The sequence below is a fragment of the Dicentrarchus labrax genome, unplaced genomic scaffold (genome assembly GCF_905237075.1).
Source record: "Dicentrarchus labrax unplaced genomic scaffold, dlabrax2021, whole genome shotgun sequence".
NCBI lineage: Eukaryota > Metazoa > Chordata > Actinopteri > Moronidae > Dicentrarchus > Dicentrarchus labrax.
The window spans coordinates 5,160,992-5,179,802 of NW_026136719.1; the positions used below are offsets into that span (position 1 = coordinate 5,160,992).

Sequence of the window (18,811 nt, forward strand, 5' to 3'; positions counted from 1 at the left end):
CATTCCACAGCCTACATCATCTATCTAAATATAAGTATAAGCTGTTACACCTTACAAAGACAAGCATAGTGGCTAAACCATGTGATGTGACATGTGGAAGTTGTGTGGTTTGTCTACTGTTGTTCTTACACTGCTCATCAAGTGTCTCAGTTAAAGGACACTGCCATATCAGAGCTGCCCCCCCTGCAGTATTAACGTGGACCTACAGGCTTTAATGTTGCATTGGGTTTGTTAAAGCCTTGTTTTTAGCGTGACTATCCAGCATGTCTTAGGTTATACAAAAGGTTCAAAGGTTTCAAAGGGGGCACGGGAGGAGGACCTCCGCTGCAGATGTCGAGTTGAATCTTCCTGGAAGAAAAATGAGCACCACCTTATCTTTTGACCATGATGCGATGAGTTCATAACAAAACCCAAAACAAGAAGAGCCAGCTTCCAACACAGACAGCAGTTACATGATGAAGTGCTTGCTGTGCCTCCTGAAAGACACTGACTAACCTCTGCATGCACATAATGTAGGTGAAAAGGTGATACATACTCAAATTCACAGAGTGCGCAAGGAGAGGACTAATTTCAGCCCCAGCTGTTTAACCAGCCCTGTTGTCCAACATTCCTATCAGTCATAATAACATTGTACTCACCAAGTTAATTGCTGAGATCCGTGAATGCAGTAACATCACAAAAATAATGTCAAGACAAGAAAAACATGCACTAAATTTCATTTTTACTTCCTTATCAAGTAGTTTAGATAATCTGGCTAAGCTTTTGGCTTTTGTACAAGCTGTCTGATCATTTGACCTCTTGTTGTTGACCGGTCTGACTTCATTCTAGAGATGTCACTGTGTTCCCAGATCTCAGCTATTGTTTTGAGTACAATGTTATCCAAACCAAAAGAAATGATAACCAAAACTGTAAAATAAGTTGTAATAAACTGAAATTATTAAGTACCATAGAACTTTTTGGACAAAGAAATCACAATGTAAATGTTTAGTAAAAACAAGACAGTTGACAACAAAACAGTCAAAATTCTGATATGATAAGCAAGTGTACTGAGAACATGACCGCCAGCATGACTGAAAACAAAGGTGGTCTAGGGACATTTGACTTCTTTTGTGAACCATTTGTATTTTTAGAAGACAAGTTCTGCCAGTTAAAAGAAGCCACAGTTACTTCTGTGCACTTTCAGCCTAAGGAAGAGTCAGGACCCATTTTGCTGAGCGCTTCAGAAAAATCCACTTAGTCACTGTTCCCACTCCACCGTTGCAGGCTTTGACAATGACCCTTCAGATCAAGTTGTTTACGTCGTTTCTCTCTCTGGCTAGCCATTCCCCAGAGAGCTGGTTGTGTTGCATTAGTTTTCTCTCCCCACTAGATATGGGAGAACAGCTTGTAACCACTCCGCTGCAGGTTTATAAACCTGACTTGCAGTCATTCGTCTCGTTAGCTCTCCTGTCTTTGTTTGTCTTCAGTTTTTCCGTCTCATCTGTCTTCACTCCACTTTTAATTTATTCTGTCTTTCCATTTTCCTCAAACATACAATGGTATTGTGCTGTATCTGAGTATTTTCCAGGGTCTTTCTTCTTTCCACACATTCGCCAACACGGACATTTCATATTTTTTTTTACCAAGATACCTTCTCTTTTTCACAAACTCTAAGGCAGGATCCAGGGGTCTCTTCTTTCACACAGTAAATTTGTCTGTCATTCTTTTCCTCTGTCTCTCTTTGAAGGGAACAGCAGCCATGGACTGAGGAAAAACGGCCTGGGTTTAGATTAATATCACAACTCAACAGGTGACCCTTGACCCCCCCCTTTCCCTCAGTCTGTCTTTACCGCTTTATCCCTTGCTCGCACAGAGGCCAACAATTCTGTTCTTTGTCTTTTTGCAATCTCTCTTGACTACATTGCGTCCTGGTTTCTATCCTTTGTAAATCTCCGCCTGATTTGTTACATCTCAATAATCCCCTCCTTTCTTCCTTTGAAGCACTGAGATAGAGGGCCGCAAAATCTCAGCTACAGACTGCTATGGTTGATTTATTCTTTATTTTTCTCCTTGTAGTTTTCCACTCATCCTTCCAGTTTGGAATTTCTGAAACATTAATCAATAGTTCTTCTCTCTTACTAACCCAGCTTTAGGGCTCACGGCACTTTCGCAGTCTAATATCAAGGCTCCCAATTCACATTTTCTTATTTTCAGCCTTTTTACATTCTTCTCCAAGTGTTGTGTAAAGTATTGTTTTCAAAACTGAACTCTTTGTGAGTCAAAGTTTTCTGCATTCAGAGCAAATCCAGTTTGAGTTGAGTGTTGAGAGCACAGGGGCAGTGCTGTGGGACCAGCACAGAGAGGAGTTGTGATTGCATCCCCAAACTTAACTATTCAATATATACACATATTTTTCCTTTGTTTTGAACATTTTAAAATACCAACTGTACTTATTTACTTGAGGAATTGGGAAATGTGCTTATTTGCTGTCTTAACAAGAGTTAAATGAGGAAATTGATATAAATTTGACTTCTCTAGGTTCAGTACAGGGATAGCTCTGTGACATGTTTATCCTAGATTTGCTCGATGCTGGTAGGCACCAGTACATCCGAGGAATGTTTGAAAACATTTGAGAAATATGAACATTTTGCCACAATTTTAAATATTGTCTAAACAGCTTGATAAAAACTTAAGATAAGATGATTTAGGAGAAGGTAAACAACTATGAAGCTGATGAAGCATTCGATGCCAACATTCGGTACTTGACATTTTTTGCTACCAAACCTTTTTGAGTGTTGGAGGTCCAGTGTGTCACACTTGATGGCATCTGGCGGTGAGATTGCAGATTGCAACCAACTGAAACCCCTTCATCCAACCAAGTGTGTAGGAGACAATAAGGTGGCTGCAAAAATGTGAAAAAAATGTGAAAGGCCCTATCTAGAGCCAGTGTTTGGTTTGTCTGGTCTGGGCTTCTGTAGAAACATGACGATTCAACATGGTGGCTTCTGTAGAAGAGGACCCTTTTTATGTAGTTAAACACGGCTCATTCGAAGGAAGCGAAAACGCAACACTTCTTATCTTATTTTCAGGCAATTCTATACTCATGAAAACCGATCTATAAGTATTATTTTCCATTTGTGCCAATAAATCTTCATAAATGTTACACACTGGACCTTTAACTCTCTTTAAGATTGCAAATTTCCCCAAAATGTGAGTATTCTTTAAAGATGACTAATTGAGGCTTTAAATAGCCATAATGTTCTAAACATGTATATCGTTAAAGAAAATACATTATACCACTCATAATGGTTGCCTTAGTGTAATGAAATGGTGACCTCGTTGTGACTTTAGTGTTTAATGTAAACATGATACAGTTTTCCATCATTGGAATATTGCATTTTCCTTATATGCTGTGTTGCTACTTAAAAATACATGTAAGCTGTTTAGACAATCTGGCTGGAGATCATTCTGATGATCTTAATCCGTGTGTTTATTTACATATTTCCTCTTTACGTGACATAATTAATCAGTTACTTTTACATAAGATAACCAAACGGTTAACAAAACAAATAAAATAAAATAATGTAAACCCATAAAAGGCTTAAAAATCTGATCTTGAGGGGCTATTTGAGTGATTTTGTTTTTCTAGACCAGGAGACCTAACCTGACATCTTAAAAATAAAGACAGATGGATCAAATTTAAGTATGATGACTACAATTTGCTACAATGTACTAGAAGGGAAGTAGGACTGACGCATGAAAGAAGCCATTGAGGCTTAATGGATAGCACTAGAGAAAGCTTGCAGCCAGAGTGATGTAGGACTCAGGTTTGTGTGGTATTGCCCAGGCATGTGTGTGCGCTTGAGAGCTTGGTACAGGTGAGAATGTTTAAGTGAATTTCTTACACATATTAGATATGTACAAGAAGAAGTAACTGATTTCAAATCAAATCATTTTTGTAGCTGTCAAAGATAAAAAAAAACGTTAAACTTAACGTAACTTAACGCTAGTGGCAAAATTGTGAATGCATCCCTGTCAAATCAATTGCAGGTAAAATGAAAATTATATTCCTGAACCTTCAATATATATATATATGAGTATTATTAGGGAAAACAAATAATAGCATAGTTATATGAAGCACTTTTAGGTGATTATTATTTCATGACGGAGCCAAATTGTGTTTTCATCACAGGCCGATAAACATTTAGTCCAGCGCTGTGAGGATGTTTGTGAGTAAGGTCAGTGTGAGCTTGCAGATGAATGCAGCTTGTGTGGAGGCAGAGCAGGAAGCAGAATGACTCACTGACCTTATGGCCCGCAGAAATACTCTGCCTCTGTCCAAGGTGCTGGAACACTTTGCATAATTTTGCTCTTCCTCCTCCTCCTCCTCCTCCTCCTCTGCCTCCTACACAGAACCAACTCAGACTCTGCTCTGCATACGAGTGCTATGAACCCAAACCCTCAGGACCCCTTTGGCATGAACCAGCAGATGGGTCGAGGTCCCCCCCAGCGTAATGGTGAGAGTAACAACACACACACACACACACACACACACACACACACACACACACACACACACACACACACACTCACTCAGAACACAAAATTGACTTGACCGTGTTTAAAATATTTCTCATCGATTAATGTATCCTTAACTCAGCGGCAGCTTGCGGAGCCCTGTACCTCAGCTCCGTCATTTGACCCAGTTTGGTTTTTTACCCTTCATCTATTTCTTTTTAGTTTCATTTTTCCCTCTACTATAGCTGCGTAGCTGCCCAATTTAAAGCTGCTTGCAGAGAGAATTTTGGAGTATTTTCTCTTAATAAAGGCTGAGTCTAATCCAATCACCCCATAGTCCTATTTGAGGATTTGTTTTCTATATTCAAATGGATTTCAGTGACTCAAGTCACTGTTATTGGCTGTCTGCCAATCTTATAATGTCAGATCCCCATCTCGACAAGCTCACAGAAACCTGGAGAAACAAAAACTGGGTTAAATATGTAAAGTTCCCTTCCACTCAATCAAAATGTGTTTTACATTTTTACTTCACTACAGATTGATGTATGTGCAGTGTTTGACACTAGAAGACTTGCACATACGAGCCACTGACTATATAAAATATGGACATATTCTTCATGACGTCATCCATAGGTTTCTAAGCGCTTCTGTGAAGCTCGCTGTGGTGGCTCTGGCCACTGCCATCTTGGCAGTCTTGACTACAAACAAACAAATGGACAAAGAGGTGGAGCGTGGATGGGGTTGAGGCGGGCCAAATGAAGCCTGGTTACTGAAAACAGCCACCTGTGACAGCACTCACCTGTCACTCAAAGAGGCCATGCCCTTAATTATACATAACTTAATATAATGTAAACGGTTATATACAGTTATATAAAAATGCTCTGTAAAAATCTGTAGCCAGCCTCGAGTGGCCGTTTAAGGAACTGCAGTCTTTGCTACTTCCATATCGGCTTCATTTGGTTGCCCCTTGGTAACGAGCATGATTTGTGACATCACGTTAACTAGAGTGGAAGCAATCTCTTCTCAGAGAAGTCAGAGACATCCTGTGTCCAACAGTTCAACTTTTTTTGTGGAAAAAAACACATCAGACACAAATTGTTCTTCAAAGCAGAATATTTTTTTTATATATAAAACATGTCTGGAGGGGATCTTCAAAAAATTTTCTGCCCTAGCAGCGACTTATTTTTTTCCTTGCTCCAAAACTTTAGACTTGACTTTATAACATAAAAACTGCATTAGATGTGTGTTGTAAAAGCTTCACAGACTAAATCTCATTTAAGAGTCGAGTCATTACTATCATTGCCTGTTAACAGAGCTGCTGTCTCTGTCGTAATGAAAAAGATCTCACTATACTGATTTTGGGTCCAGCTGCATTTGGTTAACTGTTCACTGGGGAATTGACATTGTTATTAAATGTTAAATGCCATTTGAATTATTACATGCTTATGCAGCTTTGCAGTCTCCTTTTTATTTTTAGCTTCTTATATTCTGAAAACAAACTTCCCTATGTAAAATAATGCATTAAAATCTCTCCCTGGGCTTGATTTGGCATGTGCTGTTGACCTGATGTGACCCAAACCTGTGTTGTTTATTGGAGTGGGTGTGAATGACCACGAGGAGCAGAGCTGACAGGATCTATTAACAGACGAAAAGCAGGTGGAATATTCACAGTATGACATGCGCACCACCAACAAGGGCAGGACACCGCCTAGAGAAACTAATTAAGATCCACTTGTGTATTGAGACATCACCTCGAACACTCATGCAGTGCATTATACTGAAGTGTAGCAGAGGTGTACACTTGTGCGAGCAGAACTCTGGGTCACAGTAGCACAGACTCGACATGTTTTTAAACCGTGTACCCTCTCAGTCACATGCTATATGCAGGCTGCTCCTGCACTGGGCCCATGTCGTAGTAATCATGCTAGTTTATGGTGTTTGTGTTTCTGTTCCTCTGGTCATTTATTAACAGAGAACACAGTCCATCCAGCGAACTGCTTTTTCAGTCTCATAAGCCACTCTGAAAGCACAGTTAAACAAATCACCATCAGGCCGTAGTTGGTTTAAAACACTATGTTTATACCTCTTGTAGTTGCATTGTAATTGGTCCAAAGACAAAGATCTAACTCTTAAGTCAAAGATTTCATCTTCCTCCCTCTGTTTTCACAATCCCCATCCATCCCCTTGCCGTTCTCCTGAGCTGTTTCCATCTGAACGTCCAGTGTGTTTTTGACACTGTTTATCACATTTGTCTGCTCTCAGTGCTGATGAAGTGTGGAGTAGATGAGAGAAGTGCTCCTGCCGTGCATTAGTACTCTCTTTGTTTAGCCAACAAGTTTAAACAGGATATTGCCTTAAGATCTTAGCCAAGTTTGAGTTTCACATACAAACAGAATCAACCCAGTGTAGATATATGAATTACAGTCTGCTGTGCTTTAAGTGGCTCACCTTAGGCCCAGTTGGAAATGTTGGCGTGTTTGTTTGTTGCTTACAGAAATAGCTGATATCAGGTATTTTGTGTTTGATTGCTCACTGTTTGTCATACTCATGTCCTGGGAAAACTCTTGAGTAGGGCTGTAAGAAATGGTTATTGGGTAATCTAAAGGTTCTTTATTTGATTAGTCATTCGGTTCCATAGAATATCCCATCACAAGTTCCCAGAACCCATATTAAAACTTTGAAATGCCTGCTTATGTCGGATCAACACTTGAAACCCCAAAGATACTCTGTTTACTATCACATTAAATATTCCAATTTAAGAAGGACCAGAGAATCTTTGCTTAAAAATGTCGTTTTTGATTCGTTTTCTCTCGACTGAGTAATCTATTAATCAACTGCTTGTTTTCAGCTCTACTCTTGTGCAGCCAGCAGACCTAGAATGAAGTCACAAGATGATTGTATTTCCCCAAAGGTGAACTGAGTGAACCTGCGGAGGATCACATTGTATATACAGCACAGACTTCTTGTATAGCCTGCTGTATATAGTCTACCAGCACATACTACACATAGCTATACAGGCTGCATTTCTTTTCCTCTTAAAGTGACTAGGACACCAGACTGTTGTGGAACGAGCAGCGCAGCCTCGTCGCCTCAGTGCTGCCATCGCAGGAGCGCGGAGAGCTGTGAAGCCCCAGGGCCTCGTTGACACCTCTAAAGGTTTCAGCGGGTTTTGAGTGGTGTTAAGCCCTGGCTGATTAAAGAAGCATCTAACTAGGAATTACAGCTATGAGTCACACTGCCGAGGTGGAAACACTCGGAGCAGAGGAGTTCAGCTACAGTCTTTTTGGTGTAATCTCTTTTCTGCCAATTGTTCTCTCTGAAAAGGAGCTGCATCAGTCAGAAGACATCTAATGTTACCTCTGCAGCTGAAAGGCCTCTGATTACTGCTATGCTGTAGCAACATATTTTTTTTCTTAATCCTGAGCATTTATAACACAAACATTGGAGCGCATTGCACGGTGTAAGAGATCTAGCCAGAGACACAAGCCAACCATTTTCCATCCCAGTTGCCCCGTTTCTGTCCCAGTTGCGCCTCTACGAGCTATGGCGACTAGACACCTCTGAAGGGGAAATATAATGATGCCAGACTGTTGTATCGCCTCATTGTCCCATCTGTTCCAGCAGCCCGAAATGCTGCCTCTCGAAATGAATGGGCCTTAGAGAGACTGAGCATTGAAGGAGAAGGAATGGGTGGGCACTGGTTCAAAGGCTAATGTAAGAGAAGCCCAGTGTAAGTCAGAGTAATGAGGAGACTTGAAAAAGACATCAAGAGAAAAAAAACAAACCATTTTCCTAATAAGTAACAGAGTGCACTGATGTGTTGTTGCTAAACACAAGAGTTAGACATGAAAAAGACAAAAGTTAAAAGGAGGCAAAAACAAAGGCATTTGTATCTGTCACTGGGTCTCCAGCAGGGAGGAAGAGAAAGAGGCTCTTTGTGGCACGAGAAAAACAATGGTACTCTCTTTATTCATCACTCTATGAACCCCCCCACCCAACTTCTTCCTCCCTCTCCTCATCTGTGTGACTAATAACATGATGCCAGATGCCCAGCTGTTGCGTTTATGCACAGCAATTGCAGTCTGCATTCCAAAGGGCCTGTTCCTGTCAGAGGGACTGATTATTGTGCCAGACACATCGGAATAATTCAAACAGCTGGTTAATATTGTATATCCTCTAATGTTCCTCTGCTTTTGTCTTTATGTCTTTTGTTATTTCCCTGTCGATCATCCCTCCCCCCCTCTCCTGTTTTTGTGTGTTTGTTTGGTTCTCGGGGAGGCCGGCATGCAGCTAGTGTAAATGAGGCAGAGGTGGATGGCTCCGGAAACGGTGAGTTGCCCTTTTCTTTAACAATCAAGAGAGAACTTGTATTAGCTTGTTTGTAAAACACGTTTCATTAAAGTGTACTTTCTTCTCTGCAGTGTTCTCCTTCCCCTCCCTGCCTAATGAGGAGAGTCTAATAGGGGTCAGTAAACCCCTTCCCAAGCAGCTGTGGGAGGCCAAGAAGGTGAGACTGTTGCTCACTTACTATTCTTACATCAATGCCTGCTTGATGCTTTCTGTTTTGTTTGACATATGGTAACACCATACGCATGAAGATTATGATGTTTATATCCTGGCATTCATTGCTCTCACGTCTGTGTGTGTTGTTGATGACGAACACTCCAAAGCAATGATTGTAATGGCGGGAATCGGACTGCACAACATCTTTACGTCTTTTGAGAACAGTCAGATTAGGTGATTGCGACATCTCAAATTCCTAGCTTGGCAGAGACATGACAGAATACGCGTTGAACCAGTCTTTGCTGCATGACTCTAAATAGTTCAATCAACACAGACAATTTTTGGCATCAGAAATGTCAACATCCAAAGCATCCTCGACCAAAAAAACAAAAAAATCTTGTTAGTCTTACTGTCTGGGACGAGTCTCAGTCTTCTGTTCTTACACAAAAGATGAGATGAAACCACAAATTTTCATGCTCAATCCCAACAATCAACATCTTTTGGATCCGGATAATAATTTTTATTGCAATTCTGGAAGGAGACATATTTTTTGCTAATGTGGAACTTTCCACTTTGTAATGGATTTCAAAGGAATTTTTCAGCTCATTACATTACATTACATTAAGAATACACAGATCTGATAAGCAGGATACCAGTGTCAACACAGATGACAACACTTTTTATGCATTGGACATGACAATACACATTAAATTAAGTTTCTTTGTAAATGTCATAATAGGAATTCAGTGTTTCCACATTGAGTGAAAGTGGGCTGCTGACTCAGACTTGAGTGTTAGAGAGTTATTATCTGGTTGAGACGAGTAATGGTAACCTCTGTGTTTCTGTTTTAGGTCCAGTCTCTGGCATCAAGGCCTAAATCGTGTGAAGTGCCTGGAATCAAGTAAGTCTGAAGGCAGAAGCCTAACTTTTTCCTTTTTATTCCCAGATCATCATTAATGTGTTACACAAAGCATTTTAATGCCACATAATCCGTAGCTGCTGCAGCTGGTCAACAGAAACAGTGGAATCATGGAGATGAAATGCAACACATTCCCACCTCGTCAAACAGGATGTCTGTGTTCCTCTTTACACGTCTGACCCTCTTGTAATAAGAGGAACAATCGGATTCCTTTTGAATTGTTTAACAACAGTTTGCTAAGGCTATTGTTTTCTCACTGCAAACGACCTCCGGTGTCATGATTTAGAAGCAAACGGATGTCTCCATTTTTACTATCAATATATTAGCTTTCGAGCAGCAGTTCTCTTTTTACCATGTTGCCAGTAAGATTGCAACAGATCAGACATAATGTAGAGTTCATATTACCACACAGCAGGCAGTGTTCAATCTAAAGAGCCTTAAGAGATTTAAGATTATTAGAAAGACATCATTTTGACCTGTGCAGCCAGCGCAGAGGGAGACACACTGTATGTTTGTGGAGGCAAGCATTTGTTCATTGTTTTGTGTTGTGCCAGTTTGTATGTATTTGTGTGGGGACAGACAACAATGAGTCACTGTTGCTGTTGTTGATGCAGCATATGAGCAGAAATGGAAATTAGAGAAATAATAGAGGAAATGGAGAGTGGGTGGAAAAAAAGAAGAGGCTAGAACAAGTGGATGGGAGTCAAAGAAACATCTTGTCAATTTGAAATGGCAACGGCAGCACATTTAATGGCTCTACCTTTAATTGATGCACAATATTTACATTAATTAAAATGCATTCTGGGCACTGGTGTTGTTCATGATGAGTGAAGCAAGTTTTCTATGTACCTTCGCTGCAGTATATTCCCGTCTCCGGAGCAGAACCCCGGTCTGTCCCACTACCAGGGCTTGTTAAATACCGGCGGCTCCCTGCCCGACCTCAGCAATCTGCACTTCCCCTCACCGCTCTCCACCCCGCTGGACCCAGAGGACAACGGAGGGTACCCCAACCTCAGTGGGGGCAGCAGCACCGGAAATCTGCCGGCTGCCATGATGCACCTAGGCATCGGCAACTCCCAGGGTGGGTGGAGCTCAGCTTTACGGTTATGTGCGTGTATGGTCGCTACTACTATTTTCTTTTTTTGTTGTTGTCAGCTTTCTTATGCTGTCAGCCATCTTATGACTCCCTAGATCTATCTCACGGGTCCCGACCTCCAGGTTTGCTTAGGGTGTATGATGTGAAGGAAAATAAGGTTTGAAATTTGAACTCATCTAGTCAGTTCTGAACACTTGGTCTTATTTTAATACCTAATACCTGAACTTTAAAGATCTGGTGTGTAGGATTTAGTGCCCTCTAGTGGTGTAGTTGCAATTTGCAGCTCCCTCCCGTCACCCTTCCCTTTGAATATCGTATAATAATAATAATAATAATAATAATATAATACCTTTCTCTGCGTTGGTACCATCACTTAAGACAATTTGTCTCCATGCAGGATTTGTGCTGATTGTAGTTATGATAGAGTAATCATAGTTTACCTGTCATTCAGTGTGTTATCTGAATTATGTCTTTCAACATGGGCCCCTTCTGACTGTCGAGACTAAAAGATCTGTGTATTTCAGTGAGTCATCATCTGCTGGGATTCTAGTCTTTGTAGGTTTATTAAAGTCTGTTCTAACTTTAGACTGCTCCAGTGTTTTGAGCAGGTTCCAGGTTTCGTCCTCTGCCAGCCGACTGTACATTATGGATAACTCACTGAATAATCGTTCTGTCTCCAACTTCCTCACTATGAACTGTGCTGCCTGATCTGATCACACCCAACACTGCTCCCACTCAGTCTTTCCTTTCTGTGTTTTGTGAGCGTATGCATGGTTGGGCTCCCATGTCGAACACAATTCAACTTGGCCGAGTACCAAAGTGACAGAGGAACTTTGACCCCGTTTTGGCTTACTACAATCAGCTCTTTTCTTTTCACTCTGTCTTCTCATTTTCCTTTCCTTTGCCCTCCATTTTTCTCTCCCTCCCCAGTCACACAATAAAGTCTAGTGTTTTGGGTCGGGGACTGGAGAGCATTCTGGAAAATCAAGTATCATACTTCTTCATAACTTCCACATGTTGGTTTCTAAGGGCTCATATCTGCTCTGGATTCACAGCAGCTTTGTTAGTTTCATTCTAATGTACATCTGATGCTTCTTAAATCTGTCTCATCGATGTGCTCATGTTGTCTTTACTTTCCCTACAGGTCTCTCTTCCTCTCTGAGCAATCCCTCAATCCAGCAGTCCCTCAACAACTGTCAGCTGCAGTCGTCGCTCAGCAATCCCTCCATCAACTCGTCCCTGCGTCTCTCCAACAACTCCCCTCGGAGACGGCCCGCTCCCATCAGCCCCCTCACCCTGTCTCCTGGCACCGAGCAGCGCAGGGGTCTTGCCAAGCAGCTCTCTCCCACCATGTCCCCCTCGCTGTCCCCCATCACACAGGTACACACACCTCACACCAAAGGTTCCACATTCCCCCAACAACAAGAGGAATTGTCTATTTTGCATTGCACTGAAATAAAAAATAAAATTCATGTGCCTATAAAACTGAACATTATGAGAAAACATAAGTTGTTTCTTTTATACTCTTTTGAGCAGTATAAATTCGGACATATTTTAAATAAATTCAGACATATTTTGTGTTGAACTCCTGCTAGTTTGGCGCCTGGCATCTTCAATTTCATTGCACTTTGTAAACTAAGTACCACTGCTGTCAAAAATACTAGAGCTAAAGCAACACTCACAAATGTATAATGATGTAAAATAAAGTTAGACTTCCAAGTAAAAATTCCTACAATTGCAAAAAACACACTGGTGCAATTGTTTTTATTCCAGCTTTGATGGAGAAAGTGTAGTTGAGTAATGACACTACAATCAGAATAAATATATCCCAAAATAAATCCCAACTCTTTATTAAACTTGTAGTCAGTCTTTAGTGACTCCTGCTGGCTTCCTCTGTCCTTTTAGGGAGTAGCTTTGGATACCAGCAACATGCCAAGGGAGCCGCCCCCACCCTATCCGCTCTACCAACAATCCCAGCATGCAGTGGACCAGAGCCGACAATGCCAACAGCAGCAGCAGCAGCAGCAGCAGCAGCAACAGCATCAGCATCATCAGCAGCAACAGCAGCAGCCCCTTTCCCCCCTTCAGAACATCCAAATGGACTTCAACAACCAAGTGAGTGCCATGAAGAGTGTCTCTGTCAGGGGGTGTGCGCACGGAGAGCAGGCTGGAGGGCACTCACGTGCACACAATATCAGATTTTGTGCACCATGGTGTTTTGTGCATTTTCATAACTTGTTTTTGTCTCCCTGCAGGGCAGACATTAGTGTGGGAGATAAGATCCAACACTGACATTTTATTAACCTTCTCTAAGTTGAGCAATCACATTTACTGTGTAGTTTCTTTTGCTGCTGAACACAACAGATACAAATATTCTGCTAAGTGTCATTAGTTATAAATATACAGGTCTGTAATACCTCTGAGAATACTGACATTAATATCTTTATGGAACTGGTAGATTAATGATACACATAATGTCATATTTCTTAAACAAGTTGAGTTCTGATCATTAACAACCAGTGAAGGTCGATAGGTAGAAAAATACAGTCATTTGTGATTTGCTTACAGTCCTAAGTAATTATAGAAAGTTACATTAATATTGTTGTGTAACCACTAAGGAAGCCTGGTGTAAATGTGACCACAATGTGATATTTTGGGACTCTTTTTTGCTTCCCAACAGCACAACAACATGGGGACACTCTTCAACGACCCCTTCATGGAGCCACAGTTCTCCAATCGTCAGAGCAAGACCCTCCCCTATCAGGTACAGGTTGACACACAAAACAGTAAACGCACACAGAGTACTTGCACTTCATCTCCGAGGAGACAGTTTAACCCGTGAGAGTGGGTTGTTAATAGCATTGCAACAAGGAAAAAGACTTGTTGGCCTAGTCATCACTGTAGCGTTTCCTTATCAGCACATAAGTGACAGCCAACAGATGCAGAACACATGGATGCAAAAATGTGTCACGTTAGGAATGGGATAAATCTTTAAACATAAACATGTAAGGTAATGGGGAAATCACTGCTGCAAATGAGACCCTGACTAATTCAGTATTTCTTCTTACACAAAGAAGTTAACCAACATTTCTATGTTCTATTTGCAGTTTTACAAGGGAAATTACTCTGTGGCATCAGTTCATCACTCCACTGAAAATGTATGTTTTTGCCCTGCAAAGCTTCATTTGTCAGCAGCATGTATCCAAATTTTATGAATGGATTTTCATGAAATCTGGCTGACACAATAACTAGTAATGAAGTTTTTCTCAAACCACAGAGCTGAACAGAATGTGTGCTTGTCATCAGTTGTAGTGTTAATAAGGTTTTTTATGCACTGTGGATGTTATGAGAAAAACACTTGGAAGATATCACATAGAATTAAGCTGCCAGGGTGAACACGACGACAACTCCTCTCACTGATCCTTTCAATTTTCTTCCGTTTGCCATTTTCTCTCCACCATCTGCCGGCTAGTTGGACCAGTTCTCTCTGTTGGAAAACGCGATGTGCTCCACAGCAGGGGGTTCTTGCTTCGACCCTTCCTCCTCCTTGCTGTACTACTCCCAGGCTGCCCTCTCAGGGCTGGGCGGCAGCCATGGCAGCCTGCAGGACCCTAATCACATGAGGTCTAACATGCTGTACTCCAACTGCAGCGGAGGACTGCCCAATATCATACTCACTGGTAAGTCATATGGGTGGGTTAGTTGTTTTGTTGTCCATCATGGGCATAGTGCATCCCGAGAAAGAGGAATTCAGTTTTTGTTTTCATTTTGTTTACAGAAAACAAAAATGTTTGTTGTTATATAAAAATATCATTTGTTTGCCATTTTGTGCTGGGCAGGTAGGGGTAAGTACAGTAGCTGTGTCAGGACAGAACCATTCAGTAAATGTGCCGTGAACCCACCATCCACTCACATTACATGCAGTCATTTGATTCAGATAACTAATGCAGCTTTAAATAAAATGTTTACTTTTCTTATTTTGATGAGACGAGAAAAAGTGGCCTTTGACTAAAGATCATGAGATTTGCTACAGTACAGTGTCCTTTAACCACCTCTGGTGTGGCCTCACAAATAGATGTGCAGTGTGATACCAGAAACATTTAGCAGTTGTTTGCAGTAAAAGCATGAACTGTCTCTGGAGAGGTGATTATGATTCATTAAATTTTCATTGTTCACACTGCGATTTCACTGAATGCAAATATTAGCAGGAGTGTGTCATGTTAGTGATTGTTTCCTGTGGCTTAAATCATTTCTCACAGGAGGAAAATGAACATACATTCATGGAGTTGTTGACTTGTGTCTGTGCTGCCTCGGGCACCGGCTTTGTTTACTCCAGTTTAAATGGAAGAGTGTCAGATTTATTTTTAAAAAAGAGCTGTCAGGACTAACGATGAGGGCAGTGAGACTGTTAGATATAGCATGTAAGTGTTTTCCAGACAGGAGCAAACATTCACCCACCATCATCTGTTTCTCTCCCTCAGATGACTCCAACCCCAGTCTGTCAAAGGACATCAGCAGCGCACTCTCTACGGTGCCTGAATGTTTTGACTCAGAGGGTGGCTTCCCGTTGGAGGACGAGCTGCGCATCGAGCCCCTCAGCCTGGACGGTCTGAGCATGCTCAGTGATCCCGACATGGTGCTGCCGGACCCATCTGTGGAGGATACTTTTCGCAGTGACAGACTCTGAACATAAAGAGCGTCACAGGTTTCAACAACGAGAACGCACACCTGGATTTGCAGTGTATAGAGTGTACAAATCTGAATATGCATGCAAACAATCTCTATAGGGCCACTGTGCATGCATCCACTGCCACTAAGATTCATTAAATGTGAAAGACAATGAACGCGTGCATAGTCATGCACACATATATTTTTAAGGAGGAGACTTGTGAACAAACACTGTTTACAACTGCTTCATGCAAAGTTACCCTCACACATGCTCAAGCTCGTATTTCTCAGACATTATTTTAAATGGAGGATCGACGCAGTTTGGGGTGTGAAATCAGCACTGGGAGCAGAAGTAGGTCCAGTTCCGAGAGTCTGCACCTCCTCCAGACCGCTTCTCCCCCTCCAACCAAAAAGAGTCGGATGAAAACATGTGATACAATCCAGCGAGGAGCCAGTCCCTCCCGCTTCTTTCTCTCATCACCAGCTCACAGCCCCCCTGAAGCCGTGGCAACCTCGTTGCCATGGTTACACACCATGGCAACCCCATCGCCATGCTGAAGAGCAGCAGAAATGCCAACACACAGTTTACTTCCAGTAAATGAGGTAACGGGAGCCCAGAGCTGTTACTGCTCTCAGCTGGAGCAGTAACATGTGTCGGTGGCGAAACATCTGGCCGCCCAGTGTTCTTCAGGTGAAGTGAAAACCGGCCACGTCGTGGCTACTTTAGGCTCTCGAACAATCACGGTAGAAATGAAGACTAGAGAGATTAGAGCTTTTGTTTTAAAATGTATTTCTTTACATATGGAATCAGATTATTTTTGAGATGTTTGCCACAGATCTATAAATATAAATATATATATACACATATATAAAAGCCTCAATTTCAGTCTGATTAGAATGTATTTTCAAACTAGAAACAAAAAGGGCAAACTGTTTACAAAGATGAGATTTTAATAAGTAAATATTACTTGAGTATAGATTTTTGAATTTCTGATTGAGAAATAAAATTCTAACATGTATTGAATAAATGCTATATTTTTCCTTGTAATTTGGATGGATATTCCCCCTCTCCTCAGTCACAGATGAATCGGCTGTGATTTCCTTTGGCAGAACTCTTAGAGCACTGGGACAGCGTTCAAATCCATTTTTAAAAAAGGAAGTTCACGTTTTTTTTGTTCTTGAAAATACTTCTATGTACATTCATTGCATATGTTTTCTTTTACATTTTGTACTGACTTGTAATGGCGCTTGTACTGTACTTTAAATCTTGTTGTGAATAAGGGCATGCGCTGTGCTACTGTGGATCGATTATGTCCTAAATATCTTTTCTTTTTTTGCATCCGGCTTTCTGTCCTCGTGTTACGGCAGCACAGTGACCCCCCCCCCCCCCCTCCCCCCCCCTCTCCTCTGTGGTTGAACAGTCAGTGACAAAGAGAAAGCAGACTGTAATCATGTGGACATCGGACATCATGTAACATTGCACAGAACATATTTTGCACTAATTGGTTCACAGTGTGTACACTGATATTTTTACACCTGATAAGAGTGTCTTTTTTTTTCTTCACCTGATAACCCAAAGAAGTTGAATGAAGCCATTACTGAGAAAAGTGAGACTTTATGTGACTAAATATGAGAAGTCACTGCACCTACGCATATTTTAAAACACCGGCATCAGGTGTTTCATTTTGATACGTTGTGAAAAAATTCATAACATTTTATTTTCTGGGCTTTGGGTTTTGTAAGGAGCTCATATATATACACTTGATTATGTAATAACTCTGCCATTTAGGGCATTGAGTGCCCCCTAGTGTCTGTTTTAATAAAGTCAAAGAGCTATTTTTAATATTGCTTCTGAAAGGATTTTGGAGCAAATTTCTTACTTTGCTTCTTTAGCTATGCAACTTTTCTCAATTAAGTGGAACCTGTTGAACAGGTGCAACTTGTACATTATGCAGTGTAACATGGCTTGCAGGTTTATTTTGTTATGTTGACAATGTGGGGGGGGGGGATCAAATTTACTAGAAATCACAATATTACATGTGTCCAGTGTCCACAGTGTGTGTTGGCCCTCAGTCAGAGAACAAGAGCATTCATAGGGAACGATTTAAAGGAACTCGTGCAACATTTTGGATTGCAGACCAAATGGTGCATGGCACTGTTTGTTTATTTTAGTTTATTTTTTTACGTTTTGGGTCAGAAGATGTCACACCGGCACTGTGTGGACCGTGAGTTCTTCTGCGAGTGTGTGAAAGAGATTCAGTGTGATTATTTGTCAAATACAAAATGAAGAGGGGTGTCGGGGTTATCGTGAGGTCGTTTTATAAGAGTTTATATTCAATTACAGCTGTTATACGTTTTTACCTGCTCTCTGTTTAACTCTAGGAGACAGTGGGTGAGTGACGGAGCCACTTTGCAGTTTAATGTTCCTGTTTTGTGTTTTCTTTTTATCCGTTCCTCCCTCTGTCCCAGCCTGTTTGCTGCTGTCTAAACGCCTGCCTTTTGCTGCCTTACTTTGTTGTATTTTGACTTTTCATATTCCAGCAGTGACCTGTATCAGCTAGTAATCACTTCCCTTTAGCTTTAGCTCTGTTTGGTACTAATTGCCCATCGTTCTTTCCTGTCACTGTTTCGTTCGTTGTTGTTTTGTTTTTTTTGTCTTACTTTTTTTTTAGTTGCATATTAAAATGTACAGTTCTGTTATTTAAAGAATGTTTTTTTTTGTCCACTAGTGTTACTACTTTTTTTTTTTGTAATGTCATTTGAGTTTTGTTTTTCCCCAAGATATAAAATGTTCTTGGTTTGTAATAGTGCTTATCTCTCTGATTTAATATAAACAATAAAACTCTATACTGTGTATTAAGCTTAAAGGCTCTGTTGTCTTAAAATGTCACAGGATGTGGTTCCTGCCAGTAGATGGCAGCAGTGTGGTGAGGTGAACACATCCCACAATCCCAACATCCCTGTGCCCAGTTGGGGAAAAATAATATGTTGTGGGGATCTTCTCTTTCTGTATGCTGAGGAATAGTTTCAGAACGAAGTCAGATGTTTTTATGGCTTATTTACTTTCTTTTCAAATCCTTACCATTTGTCTGGTTTCACTGATCAGAAAGACAACTGCTTTATTTTTT

At 41.0% G+C, this 18,811-nt stretch overlaps 1 protein-coding gene across 6 annotated transcripts in view; it reads left to right on the forward strand.

Moving 5' to 3' along the window:
• crtc3 (CREB regulated transcription coactivator 3) overlaps positions 1 to 18,550 on the forward strand; it is a 35,799-nt gene extending 17,249 nt beyond the window's left edge. Inside the window, exons 5-16 of one of the 6 annotated variants that reach the window (XM_051380393.1) lie at positions 1,727 to 1,789; positions 4,393 to 4,496; positions 8,776 to 8,826; positions 8,919 to 9,004; positions 9,852 to 9,901; positions 10,780 to 11,000; positions 12,160 to 12,395; positions 12,921 to 13,130; positions 13,696 to 13,779; positions 14,123 to 14,173; positions 14,488 to 14,695; positions 15,497 to 18,550. In XM_051380393.1, the coding sequence (XP_051236353.1) occupies positions 1,727 to 1,789; positions 4,393 to 4,496; positions 8,776 to 8,826; positions 8,919 to 9,004; positions 9,852 to 9,901; positions 10,780 to 11,000; positions 12,160 to 12,395; positions 12,921 to 13,130; positions 13,696 to 13,779; positions 14,123 to 14,173; positions 14,488 to 14,695; positions 15,497 to 15,702 (1,570 nt within the window). In that variant the 3' untranslated portion in view covers positions 15,703 to 18,550. The remainder of the gene's footprint in view (positions 1 to 1,726; positions 1,790 to 4,392; positions 4,497 to 8,775; positions 8,827 to 8,918; positions 9,005 to 9,851; positions 9,902 to 10,779; positions 11,001 to 12,159; positions 12,396 to 12,920; positions 13,131 to 13,695; positions 13,780 to 14,122; positions 14,174 to 14,487; positions 14,696 to 15,496) is intronic. The other 5 variants (XM_051380394.1, XM_051380396.1, XM_051380397.1 and 2 more) reach the window with 5 other exon arrangements.
• The last annotated feature ends 261 nt before the right edge of the window (positions 18,551 to 18,811 follow it).